At 54.1% G+C, this 19,279-nt stretch overlaps 3 protein-coding genes across 3 annotated transcripts; all 3 read left to right on the top strand.

Annotated features, from left to right (window-relative positions):
* Nucleotides 1-773: 773 nt before the first annotated feature.
* Nucleotides 774-1,028, top strand: PG998_014281 (uncharacterized protein; the record flags this gene model as incomplete). The annotated part of the gene is made up of 1 exon (XM_066881097.1): nt 774-1,028. The coding sequence occupies one exon, from the start codon at nt 774-776 to the stop codon at nt 1,026-1,028; it is 255 nt and encodes an 84-aa protein (XP_066723949.1).
* Nucleotides 1,029-4,375: 3,347 nt separating this feature from the next.
* On the top strand, nt 4,376-5,346 carry PG998_014280 (uncharacterized protein; the record flags this gene model as incomplete). Its single annotated transcript, XM_066881096.1, has 2 exons — nt 4,376-5,249; nt 5,306-5,346. The coding sequence occupies 2 exons, from the start codon at nt 4,376-4,378 to the stop codon at nt 5,344-5,346; spliced, it is 915 nt and encodes a 304-aa protein (XP_066723948.1).
* An 11,952-nt stretch (nt 5,347-17,298) lies between these two features.
* PG998_014279 (uncharacterized protein) lies at nt 17,299-19,086 on the top strand (the record flags this gene model as incomplete). The annotated part of the gene is made up of 1 exon (XM_066881095.1): nt 17,299-19,086. One exon carries the CDS (start codon nt 17,299-17,301, stop codon nt 19,084-19,086), a length of 1,788 nt encoding a protein of 595 aa, XP_066723947.1.
* Between the last annotated feature and the right edge of the window lie 193 nt (nt 19,087-19,279).

Genomic DNA, 19,279 nt, shown 5'->3' with positions numbered 1-19,279 from the left:
GATCCTTTTTCGGAACTACAATATGCCACAGGGGACTTATAGGCACTCGTATTTGACAAGCCCCTGGTCCTGGCCTAGGAGCAAATTAAGGTCCGCCTTGTCTGAGGCAGAATTACAGTTCCGGAGCGCATCATCACTTCACGTATTTGATGTAAGCGGCTAGAATACTAAAAGAGAAAGAAACGGAAAGTGACTGATGCTTCCAGTATGAGATGTTGATATGTAGCATGAAGAGCTCGAGTTTGGCGAACCTCTTGGGGGCAGCTGCTGATCCGGGTCCAGAACCCACGTTGGTGAGATGAATTTATCGCCCAGCTTCTGTTCTGCCCATCTTGATGAGGGTAGTAATGGCGCGGGGTCGCGGCTAGTGATGTCTAGCGTACCAATATATGATACTTCCTCATCCAAACTTGATACCGCGGAGGCTGGTTCGAAGAAAAGCGACACCTTATCCAAAGGTATCCCTTGGAGGATTCTCGGTCCTGAGCTGGCTCCGGCAGCAGATGCTCAAAACTGGTACTCTCCAACTATGTATCAATACTCCAACAAGACACAATTGTATATAATGTGGGAAAGTTAGATCATTCCAGCTCTGATGAATCCTGGACCGTACTGCCTCACTTGTTCGACATTGTATTGATTGCGTTCTTTTTCCAACCCTCAGAGAAATGGTGGAAAGATTCGGCAAGCACCAGTCACAGAAACCTCCATACTCCCCGACCCTAGTCGACATTGAGATCCACAGACTTGGGGGCATGACAACGGCCTTCGACATGCACCCCGACCACCTGCAGAGCTTGAAGACACCTACCACCGAACATGACCGCTTGGTGGAGCTATCACGAGAAAACGGGAGACTACGGCAAGAGGCATTGTACTTCCGAGGGCTGAGCAGAGAGGTCACTCCGCTGCTAGCCGTACTGCGGTATCATATCGACGGGCTGTCAACGACTGTGCAGAAATGCAACGAGAAGATCGAAAAGGCCAATGCGCAGTGGGAGGCAGAGGAGAGTAGCAGAGTGGAATAACTAGTGAAGTGCTAGATGAATGTCGTACAATAATGATAGGAAGGCTCCGGTACGGCTTTCAGGGTCTAGTAGAATGGGTTCAATGATGTCTAGTGCGGTATTTTCTGAATAGACTGTGGCCGTATTTTGGAGCCTACTAATAAACAAGGCGAGGCGGGTTACGGAAGAAGATTGTTTCATTGGGCCAATGACCCTTTCTTATAATGTACTATCATGGCAGTGGCGATGCAGTGGCGATGTATTCTTGGACGTCATTCATCACCTCACATGGTGGAATCCTATGTGATAGGTATTTTATCAATTTCTCCAGACCGAACGATGTCACAGCCCTCTTATCAGATCCTTCTTGCTCCAAATGTCTAAACGCACAATAAGTGTCTATGGCGAGCTGTCGTTCTCTTGAGAGGCCGAAGCGGCCATGTTCGAGACAACATCCCTCTTTTTAATACCCTTCATGGCACTTGTTTTTGCGTGGCCATCTATTGGTTGGAAGTTTATAGGTGAAATAGACGAAAGCCAATCACTGACCACGTCAGTGTCATCCAACGGTGGCTCCGTCGAGGTCTCTTTGCTAAAAGCGATAGACTGGTCGTGCTCCACTAATCGCGGATGTTGATGAGAATTTGGGAAAGAGCCGGCAGGCACAGCTATGTATTGGTCTCGGACCTTACCGCGTGTGCTTTGCCGGCTCAGCTTAGCGGTCTGCAGTGGAAGGCATACTGGTCGCTTGCGGTGGCGATTTCCATCCATGTTGTTGCAATGCTATGATGTTGAAGATTTGGGGTGTCGGAAATTGTTAAGCGCATGTAGACTAACGGCATCATGAATATATATGTGTATGTTACGACTACATCGAGGAGCGCTGCAACCGGACTTGTCGTTATGTTCCATAAACTGCGCGCAGTCCCAAGGTTAGTGGGTCCTATATGCGCTATGTGCTCAAATTGGGCATAGTGAAGGGAGATAGGGGCCACTTCGAAGCTTCCGATGAACTAGAATCTAGCCATCGCCAGCCTAAGCAGTTTCCAAGAAGACGCCGATAGGTGCTGTGCGGTATTGTAGGTGGCTGCCGCTAAGACGGCCCATGCCTACCAGGATGGGACACCAACAGGGGACGTTGAATCTGTGTCAGAAACGAGAGGATTCGGTCCTTGCCCCGGTACACCATGGAAGAATTGGAGACCAACCTCTATTACCCGTACAATAGCTTCCAATATGTACGACATGAGCAACCAGGTTTCAACACAGAGGAAGGCATTCCCGGATGCTACTTAGCGGAACCAGATGGCTGACTAAGAATAGTCGAGGTACTGTTGCCGTTTTGGATAGGTGGAGAACGGCACATGCGGAGCGGTGGGAAGCTTTAGATTCTACGATACGCGGAAACCAGTGCAGACATGAGGAGCACACAGAGGCTCGGCGCCAGGATTGGTGTTATTAGTGGACAATCATGTGAGACGACTGCCGCGACGAATGCAGGAGCCTGGCGACGTGGAGGCGGAACCAGCTGTTTTGATTCGCCCGACCGTAGTCTCCGACTGGACCGTTTCGATGCATTCGCAATGGGACCAGAATCATACACTGGTATACTCTACTTTACTCTTTTTTGCTGCACCAGCTCGAAGAGTTTCACGGGCTGTTTCTGGTCCTGAATTCTTCGTTGGACCGCAGCGTCAAAAGAGTAGCTATGGCGCACTAGCACGATTAGCGGACCAGGTTGCCTAGAAAGCAGCGTGGAGCCGGTCCGCGACCCCGCGCTACTTAGGGCCAACTGCCCAATCTTCTGCTGCGCAAAAACTCATCCTCGTCAAGACGCGCCGAAGAGAAGCAGGACAGAAATCCATCTTGCCAATATGGGTTCTGGAACCACATCAGTAGCTGCCAGCAGGACTGGGCTGAGCAGACGCGCAGTAGAACTGGCAGTAATGGTCGGATTGCAGGGAACCGTGCTTTGCAATTGAACTAGTCCAACGCCTCACGTAGCAGAGACGCTTTCTCCTGCGGCTGACGAGACCCCTTAAACCGCGTTTTTCACCGAACAATAATAGCTTCGATGCAATGGTCCCAGTCACAACAGTCAACCTTCGATACAGGCAATACTAATGGTGTTCCACCGTGGGAGCTTTGCGTTGTATTGGGCGCATTGGACGAGCGTGCGGGGAGAGTTCTAGGGCTGGTAGAGAAGCCCACCGAGCTGAAAGACCAGTACAGGTGGCTGTTTTTTTATATATAAGCTGCATATCTCATTAATTCCTACCTAACCTGAGCTGTGGTCCTGTAGTTTCCGCAATGGCTGTGTGCTCCCACCAACTCTCTATCCCTACATTATCTACATTATCATCTACCACATCAATGACAAGACAGACATACCCTATTTCACCCGCATCATCCCAAATATCTCCAACTCCGGATGAAGCTGTCACGATTAGGCCCACAGTCGTCGTCACTACAAGAGGCCCTGATGTTACATCAACAAAGGTGGTGGTGGTCTACCCACATCAACCAGAGCGGAACCATACTGTATTCGTCGTTTTCAAGTATTCGGTGGAAGACCCTTCTCGAAGCCATGTGATTAAAAGGTCTTGGGTGGTATTTGAACAAGAACGTGTTCCTTCAGGCCAGAATTACAGCCAGATTTGTTCATGGAACCCGGCAGCAAGTATCGAGGCTAATGAAGTCAGTCTTGATGATGTGCCATGGCCACCTGATATCGATATTGGAGAACATGATTTAGGGGGGCTGCATGGTTGTCAGTATCATGGGAGTAACGCGGGTGCAGGCAGTATTTCATGCAAAGACGTGGCAGCGGGGCTATGTGAAGTAGATCAGAACATATTGAACTCTGACCGTATGCCTGAGGTTCACAAGGAGATTCATTGTCAGGAGGCCGGTTATGTAGGATATACTCTTTTCCCTAAGGTTAGGTGTTATATTTAATCAGATAGGCATCTACCCAGCGGGCAATTGAAAACATCACCCTATATACCAACCAACCACGAGGGCTCAGAATATAGCACCGACCCACCAATCGTCGTTAGGTGGTTGGTTTGGTTGGTTGACAACACTGGGCAAGGCCCCTTTCCCGGCTGCATATTCTCATCGAGGCTAGACGACATCCTCTATCCTTAATAAAGGCCTCATTATATGCGTACACTAATCTGGCTCGAGTATGAGGCCTGCATAATCCCCTGCTCTGCAGGACTCCGCTGTCTAAGCCACATAGGCACCTGCCGAGTATAAGTAGAGCACTGTCTCCTCTAGTCTGTTCCGTGTTGTTGGGACATCTTTCCCCTTGAATTTTACAGGCAATCTTCCGTTGTCACTCGCCAGCCCACACGAAGCTGACAATGGATCACTGCTTATTACCACACGATATTTTCGCCGTCATCGCACGCCAGGGCGACGAAGACGCAGTACGCGGGCTGTTGCTTACTTGCCGCGATTTGTACGAGTTACTCGTTCCGCTATTCTATAGGCGAGCTGTCCAGGATTACCCACATCTATGTGAGAGGATCGTCACAGCAATCCGCTTCGAGGTTGACGAAGAAGCGATCATTCGCTCCCTCAAGAGGGCTGAACGAGCCAGCGCAAGGTTCGACTTGTTTGAAGAGACAGACATTGAAGACCCCAGCCCGACGTTTGTGCGTTCAGGCTGGCCAACTCGTGCTTTGAACCACCAGTCGATCTATTGTTCGCTGATGGGCCTCGCTGCTTTTTTAGGCTATCAGGAGGTGATCTCCTTCCTACATCAACAGGGCCTTTCTGTCGATGCAGCCGATACCACTGGGGCTGCAGGCACTAAACTACACTCGTCGCCGCCTTTGTTTATTGCGCTTGCAAGGGGACATCACCAAGCGGCAAAGCGCCTGCTCAGCCTAGGAGCGTCCCCAGCCCAAAGCCAAGAAGCCGTGGACCAACGAACGGCCCTTCATCTTGCCGCTGCCTTGCCCTACCCCGATATTATCGAACGCATTGTGCAGATGGGTGCAGCTATCAACAGCAGAGACGAAAACGGTGATACCGCTTTAGTATATGCCGTTGCGTCACGCACATCGACCAGGGAGATCATTGCGTTGCTCGCCAAGCTAGGTGCGGACGTCAACCATATGACTTCCTTTCGAGGACTAGATACCAGTCTTCTAGGCTTGGCTTGCGCGCTAGAGCATTGGGAGCTGGCGGACGAGCTCCTAGACCGTGAGGCTGACGCCAATGGCGGTACCCGTGAGTGGCAAATTCGGCCTTTGGAGGTAGCATGTGGCGTATGGGTGCCCGAACAGACGACCCAGGCTCGTCAGTCACGCCGCGCGCTCGTGACTAAGCTCCTTCAGCGTGGGGCCAACCCTAATATACAGAGGGGTTACAACAGCTCTGGGCCATCGTTGCTGGCCTGGCTTATGGGGAACGGATCCGAATGGGAAGCTGAGTGTCTACTCCACTGTTCCCAGATCAACATTGAGCAGGTGGATGGTTTGGGCATGACGCCTATTGCGCATGCTCTTTCCACGCACCATGGTAGACCAGCGCTCGCGAAGCTGCTGCTCGACAAAGGAGCGCAGCCTCCAGATTTCGAACTTGAGGATATTCGGCTTGTCGCTCAGAGAGTTCACAAGGGAGTTCGCAAGGACAGGCGCAATAGAAAGACGCTATTGAGACAATATCCCAATATCCAGGAACTGTGTGCACTGCTTCTCGAATACTACACAAACCGTTCACTGGAAGGGCATCATCATCATGCCACGATAACTTGGCTTCGCCAATTCTGTGTGAGAATGGCTGAATGGTCGCTATTCGACGATACCCGTTCAGCCCGCGCATGGTTGTCGATGCCCGCACGGCAGCCGAGCTCTGTCGCTCCCCAGATCAGCCCACTGATGGTGTTGGCAGAGTCGGCCGAGATGGAAAGTCGCGAGGGAAGTCATGGCAAGCGAGAGGCAAGCCAGGTCTTTTATGCTGAGAACAAACGGCAGAGATATGCATGACTACGCAGCACTTGACGATCTCGACAAGCTAGCACGGAATGTGCTACGTAGTATGGGGGGACCTGCCGTAGAATTGTTGGTAGAATATCGGAAATGAAGCTTTACTACCTGTATTGATGGTTGATTATTTTGACTGTGACCATTGCACGGAAGTCATTGTCGCTCGGCCCACGTGCCAAAAGCGCATGAAGCTTGGAGGTGGAAGAAGCAGGTTAAGGGGGTGGCTCTCGTCAGCCACAGGAAAACGCGGCTGTGCCATGTGGGGGCGGACTACCGGTTCAATTACAAGCAAAGCTCAAAACAGCAACAAATGCCATGATCAACTTCTTATCCGACATATCGACGGAATTGAGTAGGCACGAAAACGGCGAATCTTCGTATCGCACTGGCAACCCCCCGCATAACGTACGCGGACGACCGACGACCGACAATACAAGCTGCAATCCAGCACAGCATGGTAGCGAGCACAATGGGGGCGGGGACAAGCTCGCGACATGGGCACGGCAGCATGACGACAGTTACTACCAAGAATACCAGTTGAGGTGACCGTTTACAAGAGAGACGACAGCACATCGACCATGATTGATATCCACTGTTTCGAATGACCGTCGAACCCGAAACAGGCACGCCGGCACACAGCGACTCCCTATGGCCCAATCCACCGACATCCAATATCCTCTTGCGAAGCCTTACACCTGATCGAAAAAGGTGTCGCCCAAGGGGTCGGCGTCGGCCACGGGGACGAATCGCTCCAACAGGGCTTTCGCCTGCGACAACCATCCCGTGAGCCTTTGGATTTGCTGCAGGAGCCTGTATTCGATGTCAGTTGACGATCTGCGCCAGACTGAACACACGGTGACGTACAGCTGTTCGACCTTCTGTGTGCTGTCCGGGCACTGTGGTCAGATAAGCGCATCGTTGCGACGGCGGTGGAGACCTACAAAGTCGTGAATCTGGTGAGGCGTGGGCGTGCGTGAGTAAGAGAGCTATGCCGTACGGGCGGGGATAGACTTACTTTTCGTTGTGGAGGGCCAGCTCGGACTGGACGGCGTTGAACTTTTCCAGCAGCTCATTCACCTTGTGCAGCAGTTCCTGGGTGTCGCCCGACGTTCTTCGTTTTCAGTACAACGCGCGGATTGGATGTGGAGGGACCTACGGTAGCGGAGAGCTGAAGGGGCCCGAGTCGTAGCCTTCTTGGTCGTCGAAGAAGTTGGGAACGTCTGGAAAGGACAGTGGTTGTTGGTTCGGAGGCTGGAGCTGCGTGGCAGAAGGAGCGACAGTCTTGGGCGCAGGGGCAGGAGCGGGTGCAGGCGCGGGCGCCGTGGCGGCGTGAACTGCCGATGGTCGGCCCTGTCGTGGGTGGCGCGGACGCTGTGCACCGTATCGCTGCGAAGGGAGCATGTCGGCGTGGATGGAAGTGACGGATGAATAGAGGAAGTTACAGGTGAAGGAGAGCAAGGTGGGCGAAGGATAATGGAATATGCAACTCACTGAGAGCCTTGGCCCCAAAACTGGTATTTCTGTGGCCCGATTCGTGCGGTGCTGTAATGAAGCAGCAAGCATGGATGCAAGCCCAGCACGGTTTGGTGGCTGGGCTGTCAGGCGCGGAGTTGGGCTTTCCAATTGGGAAGTACTGATCCATAACCTACACGTATGGGCAGAGGCGACGTTCTGGACATAGTACGACTTGTGAAGCATAGCCGTGCAAGAGCCGATTAGCAGCATCCGACTCGGAGCAGACGTGGCGGAGGGTCGAAGTGAGCCTGCACCGAAAGCGGCCGACAGCGTGTGATTTCGGATCTTTGGCCTATTCGTGAGCAAGCGGCTCATCTGCAGCTGCCGTCAGTCCGGACTCTACGCGTAGGACGTACCACCATGTTCTAGCGTAGATTCTGACTCAGAGGCATTCCATCCTATGGTCCTCAGTCGAGCGCCAGATCAGCAGAACGAGATGGACCGGGGCTGGGATCCGGTTCTGGATTAGCACTGCTTCCCACACCCGAGCGGCTCCAGTACCGCTTCCGCCCCCGCGCGTGAACAGCCCTTTCGGTGCTGGTTCTGGGTCGCTGATTTAGACGCTGGATGGTTTCGGCGCGCCACTGACCGACCCGTTCCTGAGCCAGTCTAGATGTCTGCAGAATTGCGTGGGCGACATTGTGACCAAGGACCGGAAAGAGCGCGTGAGGATGTTCATACCCCCGGAGAGGCGAAGCAGCAAGGTCTCGCATCGTCGTGGACCAGTTCTAGGGTGCGTCCATTCTGGCGAACGTCCATTCTGGTGGACTTCCATTCTGGTGTGCGTCAATACGAATTTTCGGCCTGCTCAGAGCCGAGCGCAGTCGTTTCCACCCCAGATGAACACGGGCAGACATTGCACTGGCGAACGAGCACGAGCGGTTCCGGCGGCGGCATGTCCACCGCAGTACGCCTTGACGAGTACGTGTTGCCAAACCACATGGATCTATGCAGTCCGTGCTACAATACGAGAGCGAGTGACCGCACGAGCGCGGAATCAGGGCGCAGGGCCATGGAAAACTACGGGCGGCGGCGACGATTTGCCATTCAAGAAGCACGGCGAGGGAAAGGGCAAAGTGCCATGTATGTACGTAAGTATGCACCAATACATTATATTCATTTATTCTATTCGCGTCTCTGCATTGGCTCTGCTCACGGGGTCGGGACTGTCCGATCCGCGCCAACAGGTTCGTAGCCAGCACCACGTACAGGCGCAGAGGCCGGCTTCGCTGGCCGCACTGCCACTAGCAGGTGCAGGGAAAAACCTCGGTACATGAGATGCTCGAATGTAGGAGGAAAACCCGGGTGGCCAAGGCGGGCAGGAGATGACTCGAACTGCGGACGCCAGAGCCAGGCTCGATACCACTCCGCAGGAGATGCTCGACTGGATGGGTGGCAGAGCCCGTTGGATTATCCGGCAGGAGATGACTCGGACTGCCGGAGCCCAACGAAAAACCCAACCCCAAGAGGAAAGTCGTTGAAGGGAGGGCTGCCCCAGGAGGTAATAAGTCGCTGAAAGGAAGGGTGCCTCAGGAGGTAATCAGTCGCTGAAAGGCAGAGCCAACCCCAGACTCTGAAAGGCAGAAGAAAGAAAAAAACCCAACCCCAGGAGGTAGTAAGTCGCTGAAAGGAAGGGTGCCCCAGGAGGTAATAAGTCGCTGAAAGGAAGGATGCCTCAGGAGGTAGTAAGTCACTGGAGGGAAGGGGGTGATCCAAAAGGATGCACAAGGAAAGAAAGAAGAAAAGAAACCTTGACTGCGCTGGAGAAGGTCGCCTTTATATAATCGTGTCGACGGCTAAGGTCTGTCAAGGTGGGCCCCTACGTACATGCTGTGTGTGGTTTCTGCCCATGTCTTCCGTCTGGCGTTTCGGCTCCTCTACAGACGTCCACTGCCATCCCAGCCACCGCTACGGCACAACCGGCGACATGAGTGACTCTCCTCCAAAGCTGGCTATGCGCCTCTCGGGGAGTGTTTTCTGGTCCCTTCTGCCAGTGTCACGGCTCCAGGATCTACTCCTGCATCTATGTCCCTCTTCGCCTCCTGGGCCATGTTTGTCCCTCCCTCTCTTTTTCCTATTTTTCTCCCTTGCTCTCTCTCGCTCCCTTTCTTGCTCCGCTCGCCCCTCTCGCCCATTCCTTCGCCCTTGCCCATTCCTTCGCCCTCTCTCGTTCCCTCGTCTCTCTCGTTCCCTCGTCTCTCTCGTTCCCTCGTCTCTCTCGTCTCTCTCGTCCCCTCTCTTGTTCCCTCGTTCTCTCCCTCTCGGTCTCTCCCTCTCACTCTCCTTCCACTTCCCCTCCCATCTCCTCTTGCTGCCACTACGCTTACCTACTTTACGCTCATTGTCTGATACCCCCTCACTCGTCTTCCATAAGTAGACTGCTCCACCGTCACATTGCCAGTCAGCGAGTATGCCCGCCGTCGCACGATGCGCTCAACGTCGACTGCGTAACTCGAATCTCCCAACAGTATCCGGCCGCAATCCCTACAACCTCGAGGCGCGACCGCCGCCATTTCGAGGCCACAACGGAGGCCACAACGGAACGGCCGTCATAGGAAACGTACCTGGTCGTGCATGGCCAGGAAGCACCCTATCGGCGTTTGTACCTCCAAGACGCAGGCAGTGGGGATTGCCTATAATACGACGCGGAGGATTCGATCGGAGGACGCAAGGCCAGTGACTACCATGGTCCGGCTATTCATGCAACAGGACCAACGCAGGAGACTGCGAGCCACGGAAGAGTTCCACTTTAGCATTTGGCCCACCCACGCAATTGCTCCCAATACCAACCGGCGGTCGGCTTTGGCCTACTGGCAGCGCCCGACGAAGACGTCGCATAACTCCTATCAGTTTGCTCGGCTGTTCTGGCGACGGCAAGTGGACAAATGGCTGGCTGGACGGAATGGCGGAGACTGGCTCCGAGAATGGCGGAGACTGGCTCCGATGTTCGTAGGCTCCTTCTACTTCCCAACGAATGCACCATGGCCGACTTCTTGCGATTTGTTTCCTAGAGTATCCGAGCCTGCATTGATTGACTAGTGGCTACAAGTACGATGGGGCTTCTGTGTGCTCCATTTACCCCGGCCATGGCTCGCTAGTGAGACTTGTCGCGACCCATACGAGAGCCCTGCAGTAAGACCAGTCGCTCCACACCCAAATGGGTCGGTCAGAGCAGAAGCCGGCCCGAGTAGTCCAGGTAACTCTAATGCGACTTCCATTCTCTTGCCTCCAACATTGTGACGAAATAACAACAATGACAGCCCGGACGATGAACAATCGAGTACGGGGCGGTGACGCTCGAAGTCTCTTCGTTGGTTTTCTCTTCCCGTGCAGTGCCATACCCCGCAGCAGCGACGATTGACCGTCCCCGGATGCAGGCATGACCGTGAAGGCCGCTGATTGGGTTCCGGCTACATGGATCGCAATTTCGCGTCCAGCAGAATGCCACTATTGTTCTGGCTAGGCTCGGCATAGCAGCATTCCCGCTTACGCTTGGCGCAATGAACCATGCCGCCTCTGCTGTTGGTTGGCTGCCTACGGTCGGGAGAGAACAGGACTCGGCACGAGTCATGCAAAGGAGACAACCGGAATGCCGCCAGGTTGCTATGGCCTACCCAGCGCTTGCCTACCGATGCGGCCTAATAACTGTAGGCTTTCTCCCAGCGTAGCCAATGTCGGAGCACTCGGACCAGACAAGGGACGCAGATACGCCGTTCGCAAGATGCAATCAAGATAGGAAACGAACTGGGCCGACAAAGAGCCTGAGCGTGCTGTAGCCAGATGCAAGACACAGAGCAACTGCTCAGCGACATACCACCTCTGCGGCTGTCCCACGAGCCGAACGACCCATGCTCCAAGGACGTGTTTCCCTACCGGTTCGGCATGCCGAGCATGCTTGCACTAGAACATCTGTGTCAAGAAACGAGCTATAAGACGTGAAGCGCAGTTCTACCTGAGCCGCCTACCAATAGCAGCGCCATGTCATGCCAAACCAGGCGTCATACCGAACCTCCAAGCTGAGTTCTCCGCATACAATCTTCAACGTAGACGAGTTTACGCCCGCGCGAGACAAGGTGAGCACCACACGAAAACGGTGCAGTGGCCATGCTCTGTCCCGTCCTAGCTCGTTTAGCATCTTTGCCTTCACCACATCTTGAGGCGCAACAAGGTGGCATTGTACTGGCCAACACCTGCTGCACAGCCTCTTGCCTGGATACTATCGCCAATCGCCAGCCGCCGACCTGCCGCATCGGATTTTGCTCACCTGATCGGATCCTACACCCAATGTGGGAGCTACAATGTGGAGACGTTCATGCGCATTCGGGTGTTCCAATGAACGCCAAGGATGCGGAGGCCTTCCCCGCTCCTAGTTCAGGTATGTGACTGGCACGCCCTGGTGACGCATGCAAGGCGGATCCAGCGTCCAAGGGACCCCCTAAGCGAGGCCTGGCCCTGGGAACACCAGTACAAGCGAATGCAGAACAAGAAGAGTAGACCTCTCGTTCTCTCAGAGGCGCCGAATCACGGGCAAAGACACAGGTAGGTGGGCAAAATATACAATTGAACTTCTGCGACGCACCTACGTCACGAAAGTCCCGACGCACCGCGTCTCGTCAACACTCCTAGAGCACATCTGCCGTACTGGTAAAGCACCCTGGTAAAGCACCCTGGGCAAGACCGGATATGAGCCCGCTATGGAAGCCCGACATCACTGGAGACCTACTGATTGTTGTACATCTTGTCCTTGATTTTGCGAAACAACTTCCCAAATCTTCCCAAATAAGCGCAATCTCTGCTAGCGCAGCATAAGCGCTGACACACTATTGGAAATCGCACCGCATTCGGTAGGAAGAGGGGGAATCCAAACCGCTCGAACACGCCTTTATTCGGACCGAGCACGAGTTGGATCGCTGCTCACCCTTGGCCAGCAGTTCGCCATAGCATCCTCGTCAAGCCGCCCGGCGAGCGCTGGCAATCGGCGCGAGGTTCCGTGCCAGGATGAGGACTGGGAACGCGCAGGCCTGTGAAAAGCAGGTTGGAAGAGTTGCGACAGACATGTCCACCATGGGCCACCACTTCGTCACACTGAAATCGGTTCGATAATGTAGTCCTTTCGATATGACCTCGCTCCATGACCCGTGTCGCAACTTTCAGCCATCGGATGGAGTGGATTGACCACGCCGCTGCATCACGTCTCGGTGATGCACGTTACTGCTCGATTGTCGGTGATTGTCGGGGATTGTCGGTTGCTCGGGCATTCCGAAGGGAGGAATGTGTCCCGACAGATTGGGTCGCTAAAGAAAGGGACGCAAGGGGGGGCAAGTGGTCTTTATAACAGCAGGAAAGGTCCAACAAAATGGGCAGAGCATGGCGCTAATTCGAGGTCAGCTGGTCCCAAGCCCCACCCGACGGGCCAATGGGTGTTCGGCCTGTGCCCGCCAGCAGTCGAGCTGTGTAGGTCGTTTAGGTCGTAGCTGCTTTGGGCATCGTGCCAGTGCGCGGACCGCCTTTTGATTGTCATGTCACCCAATAGACATTGGATTTTGCCAATGATGCGCCTGGATGACATGTCGACTTTTTCCCCTGCTTTCGTGTTTACCATAATCAAGTTGATTGAATACCACTGTCAGAGGGCCGTCACACTTGAAGCCGTCCGGAGCGGTCCATCTGAATCTAATGACCTTGGCGGAGGTTAGACTTGGGAGACGACAGCTGTCTCTGTAGCCTGTAGTCTTTGTAGTCTCTGTAGCGACCGAGCCACCACGAGCAAAAACGCAAGCCGCTTCAAGATGACTATACCGTGCCCGACCTGTGCTACTCACTGCTTCGTACCATCTCACCGTCGGGGTCGTCTCTACCTGCCATGCCAGGAATAGCAGGGTTTTCTGGCAGTCAGCGTCTACCGTGGCAGCTAGAAGCGACCTAGCATGTCGCGCAGAGCCTGAGGTTGAATCCGCATCCGCTTGGCCAGAGAAGTTGAACGGGAGCCGACAGTCGCATGGATTTGGCAAAGGTCTTTTCCTCTTGCTTGGGCTAGTTCAGTCCTTACGACATACCCAGCGTTCGAGGGCAGCCGAAACGCATCTGGCCGTACTCGTATGTAGTCCCGTAGTAGCTTGGGGTCACTGTACGCCGAATCCCCCGTACTGCTGTTCTGGTTCGTACTTTCCCGTACCTCTGGGTAAAGCACACTCGTTTTACGTCATTTCCTGATAATGCTACCGAAAGCTACTCCGATATTCCAGGCTTCGTACCGAGGCCCAGTCTCCAGAAGTGACCAGCACAATACAGTACAGTACCCGACCTGCCATTTATGGGTTGATCACGTTGCGAAGCTACCGGTTCTCGATTAGGAACTGCTTCTTGGCAGCCGGTCTAACCATGGTGCGTCAAATCCCACGCCGGCGTACTTATGGTCCCGTACAGGCGTACCGTAGATGACCTGCCGTATCACAGTACGTACTGAAGAAACGGCTCTCCGAACGTTTGTACTGCTTACCGGCCGCCTTTGGCATGCTGGTTGCCAGCGGACGTCTGAAAACGGACCTGGCCATAGCTAGAGTACCGAATGCTTCCAGTGCTGGTGGTGATAGAAGTGCGCTTCCGCAGTCGCCATGGTGACGCTCGTCAAATTCTTTACTACAGCTTCCTTGAGAGTACGGTATGTACATTATGGACGTGTGAGGCGTTCTCGCTGTCCGCTTGCGGTGCCATAGCTACTGCCCTACTGCTCATACGACTCACACGAGTGGTGACTCTTGCCGTCTTCTTCGTGGTAGCTTTTGGCTGGCACAGCTGGCACGAATCCTGATCCATGTCTGGACTTCGTCGACGACAAGCATTCCGCCGCTCCCAATGTGTATGTAGTCCTTTAGCAACTGCCGAAATGCTTCTGTGGCTCTTTGCTTTGGGCTAGACCGGTCCTGTCACGACAGGCAGCCGAAACGCATCTGGTTCTCCCAGGTACTCAAATAGTAGCATGGGCACATTGTACCCTAAAGCCTCAATGTAGCTCGTCTGGTTCGTACCTACGTCTGGCTTCCGTGACGGGCCCCCGAAAGAAACACGAGAATATCCATAACAAAGGAGATATCGAGACTAGCTTGACATAAAATCGCGGCCAAAGCCTTTAGAGGTGGATCGCAACCCAACTGAGGAACAGATAGTGCTTCTCAATTCTACAGCTTTATCATGTTTCCGTGTACTACATCGGCCTCTGAATTGGGAGACGGGGATCTATCGAGCCCAGGTCTTTACTCAATGTCGTTTTCACGTTCCACCACCACCTTGATTCAATACACATCTTCCATTCTTCCATTCTCATCTCCCATCTTCCTCATGCCACCGCATGCCCCTCGGCCTTATGGGTTTCATCGATCACATAACGTCGCATCATTGAAATCAACCTGTCCTTTCATTCATCTAAGTATCCACCAATCAACCAAGCCAGTCAAGTGAGCCAGGAAAGCCCCAAACCTCGGCACTCCAAGCCGCAGCCGTTGAGTGCTTGTGAACGTTTCTAAGCGCAGCCGTCCTCCCTGTCCTGTACCAACTCCTCCACCACCATCAGCGGCAGCCGACAGCGCGTCGTCAGAGACGTGAAATATGTAACGATGTAAGAGCGGGACTTGAGATGATTGGTAGCCCTCAGCACCCCTGAACCGCGTTGGCATACAATGCATCGACCATCAGTAGGAGTACTGCCAATAAAGAGGGTGATGCTGCATGGCGCCAATGCGGCCGCAGGCAGTCTTCATGACGGTGTTTCTAACCTCTTCCATAGTGGCTCTGAAAAATCTCAAATACACCGAAGGCTACATCTCAATGCATGAGTGCAGGTACAGGGCAGCGAAACCCGTCCACCGCATCCAAAAGATAGGGGCTCAGGCGATTGTGGGAACATTCATGACCGTGGCTACGAGCGTGGCGGAAGCCGAGGCCCACATTGCCGCGGTCCAAGACCGGTTTTGACGGAGGGCAATTAAAATGTGGACGGACATCCACACCCTCCCACCGACAAACCCTCTTCGCAGCAGCACAGCGCGGATACGGAAGTTCCGGAGATACCATCGATCGCCATTCTATCAAGTAGCGGACCTGCTAGAAGACATACCCATGGAAGAGCTGGAAACCATCGAACCGTTCGCACTGGCCCCGTGGGAGAGCCGGATAAGGACGATCGCGGACGAGTCGGAAGCGGACTTTAGCGTCGAGCGTACAGACTGGGCGGTGCACATTGCGGTGAGCAGCTCAGCCAGGAACGGGCTAGTGGGCTTTGGTGCAGCCATCGAAATACAGAATTCGATTCGAGGGGACTGCCTGCACTTGGCCCGCGCCATTACACTCGGTGAAAGAACAGAGCAGAACCCGTACACGGGAGAGCTAGTTGCTATAGCCGACACCCTTCGTTCGTTACCGACACTTCGGTACCGCACATTATGCTCGTGACGAGGAACAAAGCAGCGGCCCTCACACTGAGGAAGCCACGTCAACAGTCTGGGCAACGACACATCGGTGAAGCCTACAATGCCATTTCGAGCCTGCGAAGGGAAGGAAACCATATTGTCGTCGCCTGGCTACCGACGCATGAAGAGGACGAACTGATGGATCGCGCGAAGAAGGAAGCGAAGACCTCGACACGGCTAGGTGCCGAACCAGGGACCAAGATGCCAGGAGCAAAATCGACAACACTGAATCTTGCATGGGCCAAACGGAGTGCTCAAATAAATCTGCCGGAACGCGTCGGGAAACACTCCAAACGAGTCGATACTGCTCTACCAGAGAAACATACGAGGCAACTGTACGACCGACTTTCGTGGAAAGAAGCCAGCGTCCTGGCCCAGCTCCGAACAGGGGAAGCTAGGTCGAATGAATACCTCTATCAGATCAAAGCGGCACCGGCCGACCAGTACGACTGTGGGTGTGCGAGAGACAGTAGAACACTTCCTCTTCCGATGCAGCAAATGGAGGACATACCGGACAGAAATGCTGCAATGCACGGATACATAAAAGCAACCTATCCTTTTACTTGGGCGGAAAGTCGCCCTCGGGCAATCAATTCCGGACCCCAGACATGGAGGCCGTTCGAGCAACGACAGGCTTTGCCATGGCCACGGGCCGACTGGACGCACCAATCAACCCAAATGGGCACCTCATAAGGCCATCAACTAACCTATGTTACCAATACTAACTACCCCATGCCTCAGACTGCAGGCGCTGCTTCAGCTGCCAAGGTTAGAATGCTGGACACTGAAGAAGGGCCTTCAAGCCAGCTTGCTGGAAAATACTATTAATGGAGCTCTATACAGGCACGTATTGGCATGGCAGAAAGGAGTGACTGATTGAAAATAGAGTATGCAAGGGCTCTAGGTGACAAATAAGCGATTCAAAAAATGTATAGTAGATTTAGCGTTAGTTGCCCTTTCAGCTTCGCCGCTCGGGCGTCAACGCCGACGACCTAGCGATTATGAAGACGGCAAAAACCCTGGAGGAATCGGCAGTCCTAGCGGGGAAAGAGGTGGACAAAGTGCTGAGATACGGAGCGAAGAACAAAATCCAGTTTGCGCCGGAGAAAATGGAAGCGATTCACATCACTAGAGGGAGAGAACTAACCAACCCGGTGATCAGAACGCTCGCTGGAAGGATCACACCACTCCCCCTCACCGAGGGAGAGCCGGCAGCAGGGGCTCGGACGCCCTCACCACCCACACCACAACCAACGCCGCCTCTGGCGGCTCAGCCTCGGGCGGGGGAGGTTCGTGGCGGTCCGGACCACAATGACGACGAGCAACCCCAACAGGGGGGCGGCCCCGAACCACAGTGCACGCAAGACCAGGTCTAACAACAAGCACCCCCCAGCGCTCAGGTGGCTAGGAGTACACATCGACAGGCAATTGAAGTTTCGACAACATGTACAAATCAGAGCAGCCAAAGGGATGAAGGTAGCCAACCATATCAAAGCGCTGGCAGCCACCAGACGGGGACCACCAGCAGCTGGACACCAGAAGGCCGTACGAACTGTTATCCTGCCCATTCTATTGTATGGTCACGAGGCCTGGTACCGGGGCCGGACGCACACGGCAAGGAAAAGCAACCGGAAGGGCATAACAGAAACCGGGACCAGGCTCGGTGGGCACGTCGAACACATCCACAAGGCGCTAATTAAAGCCGCAAGGGCGGTACTCCCAGTCTGGAGGACCGTCCCTAATGATACGTTATTCGGGGTTAGTGGCTTACCGACTGCGCGAGTAGCACTGGAAGATGCAAGGTTGCGGTTTGCAGTCCGGCTTCGGACAGTGCACGAGGGGCACCCACTGGCCGCCCGAGCGGAACCAAAGATCATACAACGGGGGAAGAGGGCCAAGCAGGTTCGGACACCACGGTCGAACCTTCAACATACAGCACTGCTGCTACCATACACACCAAGAACAGTACTGTACGCTCCGAGGTACAAAACCGGCTCAAGGAGAAACCCAACTGGGGGGCAGAAGAAGGATGCTGCGACGGAAGCATTCAAGGCCTGGTTCGAACAACAAGACCCTTGGAATATTACAGTATTCTCAGACGGGTCGCAGACTAAGGAAGGGCTAGGCTACGGATACGTAGTATTCGAAGGCCAGGAGAAGATAGCAGAGGGGAAAGGGGGGATGGACAAATGCGGGGTGGTATTCGATGCAGAGGCACTCGGGGCCCTAAGGGGACTGCAGAAAGCGGTCGAGCTAGCACCGAATAGCGCCATAACTATCTGTGCCGACAACACAGCAGCGATATGGAGCGTCCAAAAGGACGCCCCTACGACATCACAATGGGTCTTTATCAAAATCCATGAATTGATGGACTGGCACAATATATCGATCAAATGGAGCCCCGGGCATAAAGAAATCCAGGGCAACGAGATGGCGGACGAACTCGCCAAATCGGGGGCCCTACACGGGCCGAAAGACCCGGATTCGAGACCGACAGCAGCTGGTCTCAAGTCCTTGGCTAAATCAATGATTAGAGACATGGCTAACAACTGGTGGCCGAAGGCCAGGTATTCCTCGGGGATAACGAACGCTGAAATACTGTACAAACCGGGGAAATGCTTAAAGGTACTCGAGATCCCCAGGGCGCACCTAGGGTGGTACATGCAAACAATCACCGCACATGGCGACTATGCATGGTACCACAGAAGGTTCGAGCACGAGGACGCGGAGCTACACTGCCCATGCTCCTATAGCGACTATAGCAGAATCGCGAGATCCGTGCAGCACATGGTATGCTGCCCCGGTAGCAAACGAACACTGCAAAACTGGCCTAAACCACCTAAACCGGGCCCAAGACCAGACGGAACCCAGTGGGCGGACTGGAGTTGGCCGATGAGGCTGCACAACCTCCAGCTGAGCTCAGGCTGGGGCAACCTAACAGAAGCATACTGGTTATGGCTTCTCCGGAACCCCCGAAGTTCTCGGAGTGGTGCAGCACGACCGAGTACTTCACGAAACTGTGCCCGCCCAGCAAAGGGAAGCACCTGTGCTGTAGGGTCAGGTGGGGGACGCCTACCGAAGCAACACCTGACCCTTTAGACGAAGAACTGGAGGAGCTTGAAATCGGCGCCCCAGGGGCAGCGTAACAGAAAACCCCCAAACACTGGAAAAACATCAAAACACACAAAACAATAGCCTAAGGGTTAACAGACACAAGGAGATACCCTCGATCGCATGCGTGAAATTACCCTCCAGAACACTCACCGGGAGGAATCACCCTTCGTACCAACAC

Source organism: Apiospora kogelbergensis (genome assembly GCF_038363985.1).
Source record: "Apiospora kogelbergensis strain CBS 113332 chromosome Unknown utg000010l_segment0_segment0, whole genome shotgun sequence".
Classification (NCBI taxonomy): domain Eukaryota; kingdom Fungi; phylum Ascomycota; class Sordariomycetes; order Amphisphaeriales; family Apiosporaceae; genus Apiospora; species Apiospora kogelbergensis.
This window is presented reverse-complemented; position numbering and strand designations above follow the sequence as displayed.